This window comes from Protobothrops mucrosquamatus, unplaced genomic scaffold, assembly GCF_001527695.2.
Source record: "Protobothrops mucrosquamatus isolate PMUCROS unplaced genomic scaffold, P.Mucros_1.0 scaffold1819, whole genome shotgun sequence".
NCBI classification, from domain to species: domain Eukaryota; kingdom Metazoa; phylum Chordata; class Lepidosauria; order Squamata; family Viperidae; genus Protobothrops; species Protobothrops mucrosquamatus.
In genome coordinates, this window is record NW_015387953.1 from 68,934 (window position 1) to 76,971 (window position 8,038).

At 43.8% G+C, this 8,038-nt stretch overlaps 1 protein-coding gene across 1 annotated transcript in view; it reads left to right on the forward strand.

The window, feature by feature from the left end:
* The window catches only part of SORD (sorbitol dehydrogenase), a 17,165-nt gene extending 11,357 nt beyond the window's left edge, over window positions 1-5,808 (forward strand). Inside the window, exons 6-9 of the mRNA XM_015823274.1 lie at window positions 104-169; window positions 2,706-2,881; window positions 3,752-3,873; window positions 5,638-5,808. Of these exons, the coding sequence (XP_015678760.1) occupies window positions 104-169; window positions 2,706-2,881; window positions 3,752-3,873; window positions 5,638-5,803 (530 nt within the window). The 3' untranslated portion in view covers window positions 5,804-5,808. The remainder of the gene's footprint in view (window positions 1-103; window positions 170-2,705; window positions 2,882-3,751; window positions 3,874-5,637) is intronic.
* Window positions 5,809-8,038: the final 2,230 nt, after the last annotated feature.

Genomic DNA, 8,038 nt, shown 5'->3' on the forward strand with positions numbered 1-8,038 from the left:
TAAAAAAGAAAGACGTTCCTTAGAAGTGTCTGTTGGCCATCAAACTCTGTGCAATAAATAACCAGACTTCACTTTGATGTTCCCCATCCCTCTGTCTTCTTAGGACCCATTGGGCTCGTGACTTTGCTCATTGCTAAGGCGATGGGAGCCACGCAAGTGGTGATTAGCGGTAAGACCAATTTACAATCTAGATGTCTTATTTTTTCGTGTGTTTGCAGTTCAGCTTTCCAAGTTTGCATGACATAAAGGACTAGTGTCGCCTGGGTAAATACTGAGCTGTTAAAAGGGACAAAGGAAGAAATAATTATTCAAGACACGAGGCAACTCTAGCATGCACCAAGTTTTTTCTTCTTCTGAATTTTAGTGGTGTCTTTTGCATCAATCGTGAAGAATGACTGTTCAATGTAAGCCTAGTGTGGCTCTTGGTGAGTCCAAAGACACATCTGTAGACTCTTCTTCTCATCTTCTGGGATGTGCTTTTGGCTTCCCAATCAAAATCATCACTCAGAGATTTCTTGATGGACCTCTTATCCAAATATAAACCATACTGATCTTGCTCTGGGTTTAGAGATCATCTGAGATTGGCTAGAGCCTATTATATAGTTGGGCACTGAATATAGTTCTCTTGGAGGCACTTCATGGATTCTCCATCATAAATTCACTTCCAGATGATTGCGGGAAAACAATATGTTGGTACTGCTGTACAAGAGACAGCAGTGCTTCCAACCTTGGCAAGTTAGGGATGGGTAGACTTCAACTCCCAGAATTCACCAGCCAGCATGGGGAATTAATTTGTTTTGCTTTTCCTGAACTCTGCTAGCCTTCCAAGGTCTTCTCCCACCTTCAGCATTTCTTGGCCTCCTAAATGTTTTCATGGCAGAGCTGACATTTTCAGTTACCTTGGGAAAGTGCTTTTGGTTAGGCTCTTTAAAGATGACCCCTAAAATTCTCCTATAGTACATATCCAAATTATCCTAGCTCAGTGGTGGTGAACCTATGGCACGGGTGCCAGAGGCGACACTCAGAGCCCTCTCTGTGGGCACCTGCATCGTCACCCCAGTCCTAGGCCTTCAGCTGGGTTTTATAAAACCTTTTCACTTTAGGCCTCCGCTGCCGTGTGCAAAAAAAGAGAGGTTCAATCAATCAGTCAATTTCAACTTCTCGTGGGGAAAAAAAGGATCTTGCAAAGTTGGAATTGATTGATTGAACTTTTTAGTCCCACCCAGTCTGCCTTTACCACCACAGCCACGCCCATCCAATGGGCACGACCACCCAATCGGCCACATCCAGCCAATGGGCCACACCCACCCGGCACCCGACGATGCATAAGTGGGTTTTGGGTTGCAGTTTGGGCACTCGGCCTCTAAAAGGTTCGCCATCGCTGTCCTAGCTTACGGACTACTGCAGGGTTGAGGCTTTGGCTGAACCTGCCTCCCCAAAACTTTGGGTCCTGAGGATATTATCAAAAATAGCACCGAAACCATATTTTTTAATACGATAGAAGGCTATAGCAATTGAACAAATGAGGACAATAATAATGTTGACTGCCAAGATATGGGACTTGCTTTTAATTCAATCTAAATATAAGTGAAACTGCGTTTAACCTTTGTTTTACTTCTGGAGCCTCGTTAATCAGACTCAGGACAACAGGTGCTCTGAAAATGTTGTGTAGCCCTGGATAAAAGTCCATTTGTCGATGACCTTGATTGCTACTCACATTAGAGTTTGTAGGAAAAGGAGTGTAAATAGAATAGCAAGAAGTACAGTGGCGTCTGAATGCAAGAAGTACAGTGGCGTCTGAATGCAAGAAGTACAGTGGCGTCTGACGTTGGTTCAAATCTCAGATGTATCCAAGGTAGGAACGATTAATCAGCAGGATAGAGTCTATTCTTCAAAATGATGAAATGTCTTGAGAGAGCAAAGAATTTGCAGCGCCTTAAAGACTAACAAAGGAACTGCTGCCAAAAACCATGCTAAATTAACAAGGGTCATTCAAAGATCTTTTCCCTGGATTGTTATGTGGCTTATGTAGATCAAGTTCTGTTGACTCAAGGGCTTCATGAGACGTCCCTTAAGTGGTGTATTGCAGAAACAGTCAGAGATAGGACCCGGTTGAGGGAGTATGAAACTCTGCTGTCTCCCTTCCCCCAAATGCAGTATGACATAGTCCAGTGATGGCGAACCTTTTAGAGACCGAGTGCCCAAACTGCAACCCAAAACCCACTTATGCATCGTCGAGTGCCGGGCGGGTGTGACCCATTGCCTGAGTGTGGCCCATTGGCTGGGTGTGGCCCATTGGCTGGGTGTGGCCCATTGGGTGGGCGTGGCTGCAGTGGTAACTGGGTGGGACTAAAACGTTCAATCAATCAATTCCAACTTGGCAAGATCTTTTTTTTTCCCACAAGAAGTTGAAATTGACTGATTGAACCTGTTTTTTTTTTTGCACACGGCGGCGGAGGCCTAAAGCGAAAAGGTTTTATAAAACCCAGCTGAAGGCCTAGGACTGGGGCGATGGCGTGCGTGCCCATAGAGAGGGCTCCGAGTGCCGCTTCTGGCACCCGTGCCATAGGTTCGCCACCACTGACATAGTCCATTATGTAGACCAGACATCACTCTGCTCAGATAACAATTAAATTAACCTATTGTCTCCTGGTGGTGCTTTTGTGTTTATTATTGCTATGAATTTTTGCTTTCTTTGCCTGTAGATTTGTCGGCTCCCCGACTTGAGAAAGCTACAGAAATTGGGGCTGATTTCACCATCCAGGTCAAGGGCCAGAACCCTGAGGAGCTGGCCAGTATGGTGGAAACCTTGTTGGGTTGTATGCCTGACATTACCTTGGAGTGCACTGGGGCAGAATCCTGCATCCAGACTGGAATCTATGTGAGTGTTTCATAGCTTAAAGGTACATCAAGAGTAATCGTCAGTCTCTCAGCTGTGGGCAGTTGAGGAGGAGAGACTGAGAGAAATTCTAGATCAGTGGTTCTCAACCTGTGGGTCGGGACCCCATTTGGGGTCGATCGACCATTTCACGGGGGTCGCCAAGCAAGGCTGTCTGCCATTTTTTTTGTCCGCCATTTTTTTTGTCCGCCATTTTTTTCTCCTTTTCCGGCGGGTGCCTTACCTCCCTTGGGCTGGGCCAGCTGGTGGTCAGCCTGCTCCGTCTCTGCCGCTTGCCAGCTACGCCTCGGCCGGCGCAAGGGGCGAAACCACGCATGTGCGGCGCTCCCGGGCAGGGAAAGTCCTTGACTTACGACCGGTTGGGTAGTCCTCGACTTATGACCAGTTTAGTCCTCGACTTACGACCGGTTTAGTCCTCGACTTATGACCGGTTTAGTCCTCAACTTACGACCGGTTGGGATCGCGGCATTAAAAAGGTTGAGAACCACTGTTCTAGATCATGTTGAGAGAATGGTAAACTTTAAAAAATGGGTTTTTAAGAAGAGACTGGATAGCCACCTGTCTGAAATGGTATGGGGCTTCCTGCCAGAGCAGGGGGTTGGACTAGATGACCTCCAAGGTCCCTTCCAACTCTGTTATTCTGTTTTCCTTCCTTCCTTCCTCCCTCCCTCCCTCCCTCTTTCCCTCCCTTGTCTAACACTGGAAGCTTTTAAGGAGACTGGATAACCATTTGTCTGAAATGGTATAGGGTTCCAATTCTGTTATTCTGTTATGGTAGAGGGAAAGATAGTCCTGGCATGTTGACTTCTGGAGAAGTTGGACATGGATATGGTTCTCCTTGTTTCTTTTCAGGCCACCCGTTCTGGTGGGACTCTGGTTCTGGTGGGTCTGGGCCCAGAAATGGTCACCTTGCCCATTGTGAATGCAGCGGTGCGTGAGGTGGACATCCGTGGGATATTTAGATACTGCAATACGTAAGTATCCATCATGAGTCACTCTAGAGGAGCAAATAGTGATTTGTTTTCCTCATACTGAGGGGGGGGGGAAATGATATTTTATTGATCTTGGACCATGGAATGTTGTATAACGTATAACATATAACAAAATGTCAATCCCAGACAGCTGTTGAAATCTGATAAGTTCACCGTTGTGCACCCTAAGGAAGAAAAATAGGTTTTCAAACAACGTGGTGTAGCTGCTATTTTGTTTTGTCGTCAAAAAAAATTGTGTAGCTAAAGAAATACGGTACGCATTCTGCATTGCTTTTATCAAGAGGGTGTGGGCAGGTTTGAAATGTATAGAAAACATTGTACAATGTAGATAATTTCAGTACAGAACATTTGGTGCTTAACCTGAGCGCTATTGTACAAACATCTAATAGTTTGAACATAACATCAGTAAGGCATTTGATAAAGTAGATCACAATCTACTACTTGATAAGATAGAAAAATGTGGGTTAGACAGCAACACTACCAGATGGATTCGTAGCTGGCTGACCGGCCGTACTCAGCGTGTGGTCCTCAATGGAATTGCATCTACATGGAGGGAAGTGTGTAGTGGGCTGCCCCTTTGTTCTAGGCCCAGTGCTCTTCTACATCTTCATCAACGATTTGGACGAGGGGATAGATGGGGAATTCATCAACTTTGCAGACAACACCAAGCTGGCAGGAATAGCCAACACTCCAGAAGACAGGCTTAGGATACAGGAGGATCTGGGCAGACTTGAACACTGGGCGCTATCTAACAAAATGAAATTCAATGGTGAAAAAAGTAAGGTTCTACATTTAGGGAAGAAAAACCAAATGTACAGGTATAGTACAGGTATAGTAGTAACTGTGAGAGGGACCTCGAAGTCCTAGTGGACAATCACTTAACTATGAGCCAGCAGTGTGCTGCAGCTGCCAAAAAGGCCAACATAGTGCTGGACTGCATTAACAGAGGGATAGAATCAAGATCACGTGAATACCACTTTACAATGCCTTGGTAAGGCCACACTTGGAATACTGCATCCAGTTTTGGTTACCACGATGTAAAAAAGTTAAGACTCTAGAAAGAGTACAGAGAAGAGCAACAAAGATGATTAGGGGACTGGAGGCTAAAACATATAATGAACGGTTGCTGGAAATGGGTATGTTTTTGCATTGACAACGGATGGAAATATAGTCATTTTCCCCTTTCACTTTTAGAGTTAGATGATGCTGGGAGGATGCTGGGGGATGCGAATGAGAGTTCAGCTAGACATAACAACACTGAACTTAGCGTGAGAATCAAGGTTACTGAGCTTAGAGCTAATAAAGAATTGGCAGGCTGGAGAGCTGGGGAGAAAGCCCGTGCTTCAAACTAATTGGGGAATGTGATTTATGACTGTCAATTGGAGGAGGGAATTGTGCTTTGATACTATGTGCCCAGGGGAGGGGAATTCAGTTTTTGGCTTCAACTATGTAAGTGCCGATATTATGCTTCTCGAATAAAGATTCTTTAAGGTAAACAATGCCTCAAAGTTCTTTTGAAGAGTTTCCTCTATCGGAACCATGACATCTTAGAAATATCTTTCTAAAAATAATCCTTGCCATAATCAACCATTCAAACTCTGGGTATATTTGTCTTTAGAAGGCGAAATCATCTCGGATCTTTGATAGGTCTTGGAAATCTGTCTCTCAATATAAATCCTTGCCACTATCAGCCGTTCAAAAATCTGGGTGTCTCTAATTCCCTTTTGCCTTCTGCTTTCTTTGCAGGTGGCCCATGGCGATTGCGATGCTTGCATCGAAAAAAATAAACGTGCAGCCCCTGGTGACTCACCGTTTCCCTTTGGAAAAGGCAACAGAAGCATTTGAGGCAACCAAGAAAGGGATCGGGATAAAAATCATGCTAAAATGTGACCCTCATGACCAGAATCCCTAAAAAAAAAAAAAAGGCATTGCATTCCATTCTGCTTTCCTGTTAGGGAGGATTAAGTCCATGGAGAAGAAAATGTAAGCAAAGCCAATCAAAGCCTTAAACGTAATGTAGAGCTTTGTCAAGGAAACAAATGTTATGCAAATTGTTTGGAAACTTGACTCTCTTGAACCTAAACGTAGACCTTGAAGTCAGATGAATTAAATGACCTCTGCCACTAGAAGTGAAATATGTAATGGGAACCAGTGCAGAACTGTAAAGTTAGGTCTCCATGTCCAATTTTCTGCACAACGCACCTCTCTGCATCTGAAAGGCATCAGGTTTAGGGCAGGACTTCGTACGTGAGACATCACGATGGAAGGTTCCAACTTAGCATTTGCATTTAGTAAACATGGATGTGTGTGGACCCATCAAAATTTGAAGCAATGGTCCTACATGATTGCTCCAATCCACTTCTTTCAGCCAGTGCAGACTTTGAACCCACTCTTTGCATCAGTTAAGAAGCTCCTGCAGGAGTTAGTATGACGTTCTAGACCAGTTTACATGTAGACATGGGTACATACAGATATCTGTTGGGTGGTTTGACTGTAATCTTGTAAGATCGTCTAACGTGTGAATGAGGTAGAACGGCATAGAAAGTAGGACTGTCAAATCTCCATTCCATCCTAAGAAATCCTTCCTTCCTTCCTTCCTTCCTTCCTTCCTTCCTTCCTTCCTTCCTTCCTTCCTTCCTTCCTTCCTTCCTTCCTTCCTTCCTTCCCATATATTTGTAAGTGATGCTGGAAACCTGCTGCAGTTCTGTCCTACCTCCATATCTCCTGAAGAATCTGGAGGTCATAGGTTATTAGTTACCACTAGTTCCTTGAACAATGTCATTACTACACTTCTTTTAGCCCTAACTGCTTTATGGATGTATATTTGTGTATGTATGTGGAAAGAGTATCCTGGTTACTCCCATGCTCAGTTCTCTGGAAATACATCTATTGTACTTGAACATCCTGGTTTTGTAACCCACAGGGATGCCTTTACCCCTTACTGTTAGATAGAACAAGAACCACTTCCTTGTAAAGCCATGCCCCCTTGTGGGATGTAGACACATGCCACAAAGACACAAAGCCATATCCCCTTGTGGCATGTAGGCAAGTGGTCCAGATGAAGACATTTAATTTGGAGTTCCTGCTCAGCTAATATGGTAACCCCAAGGAGAACCTTCGCTAACAAGGCCCTGGCACGCCAAGTTTGCTCTTTCTCATTAAAAATTATGTTGCCTGAGCAAATAAAAGAAGAAAGAAGCTTCTGTTAAGTCTGTTGAAATGTCTTTTATGCGTTGGTTCCTCTCCAGCTGATTCTAAGGTGTTTGAAATTCCAAGGAAATAAAATGCTTTTTTTCTACCCACTTTATTTTCATATTTTGGTCTTTGTCGTTTGAGGTACTGTTTGCTTCTGTGTAAGGGTGGTGGGACGGTCCTGCTGGCAATAATCACAATTTCAGCAGTGTTTGCAGATAGCCAGTGTTCTAATCTAAACATTTAAAGGCAACGCTTCGGTATTTCCGAGTATGTTTCCCTCCTGATAGTCAAGCTTCTGTAAAATACACACGGCTGCATATTTATTTGGTCACAAGATTCCTATTTATTCCAGTGAAGAGTGCTTAGAATGATAGAATAAGTTCCTTAATAAGAATAACAGAGTTGGAAGGGACTTTGGAGCTCTTCTAGTCCAACCCACTGCTTAGGCAGGAAATCCTATACCATTTCAGACAAATGGTTGTGCAATCTCTGCTTAAAAAACTTCCAGTGTTGGAGCATCCACAATTTCTGGAGGCAAGTCGTTCCACTGATTAATTGTTCTCACTGTCAGGAAATTCCTCCTTAGTTCCAGGTTGCTTCTCTCCTTGATTAGTTTCCATCAGTTGCTTCTCATCCTGCCTTCAGCTGCTTTGGAGAATAGGTTGACCCCCCCCCTTCTTTGTGGCAGCCCCTCAAATATTGGAACACTGCTATCATGTCACCTCTAGACCTTCTTTTCATTAAACTAGACATATATAAGGCATATATATATATATATATATATATGCCTTATATATGTCTAGTTTAATGAATATATGTCTAGTTTAATATATATATATATTGTAGCGTGCAAATTTATTTAGCAGGGGAGGAAGAAGTGTTTATAAGAGCTTTTAGTAATTGAGGTTTCTAAAACCCCAACTGAGGCACCGGGGGGGGGGGGGAGAGGCAT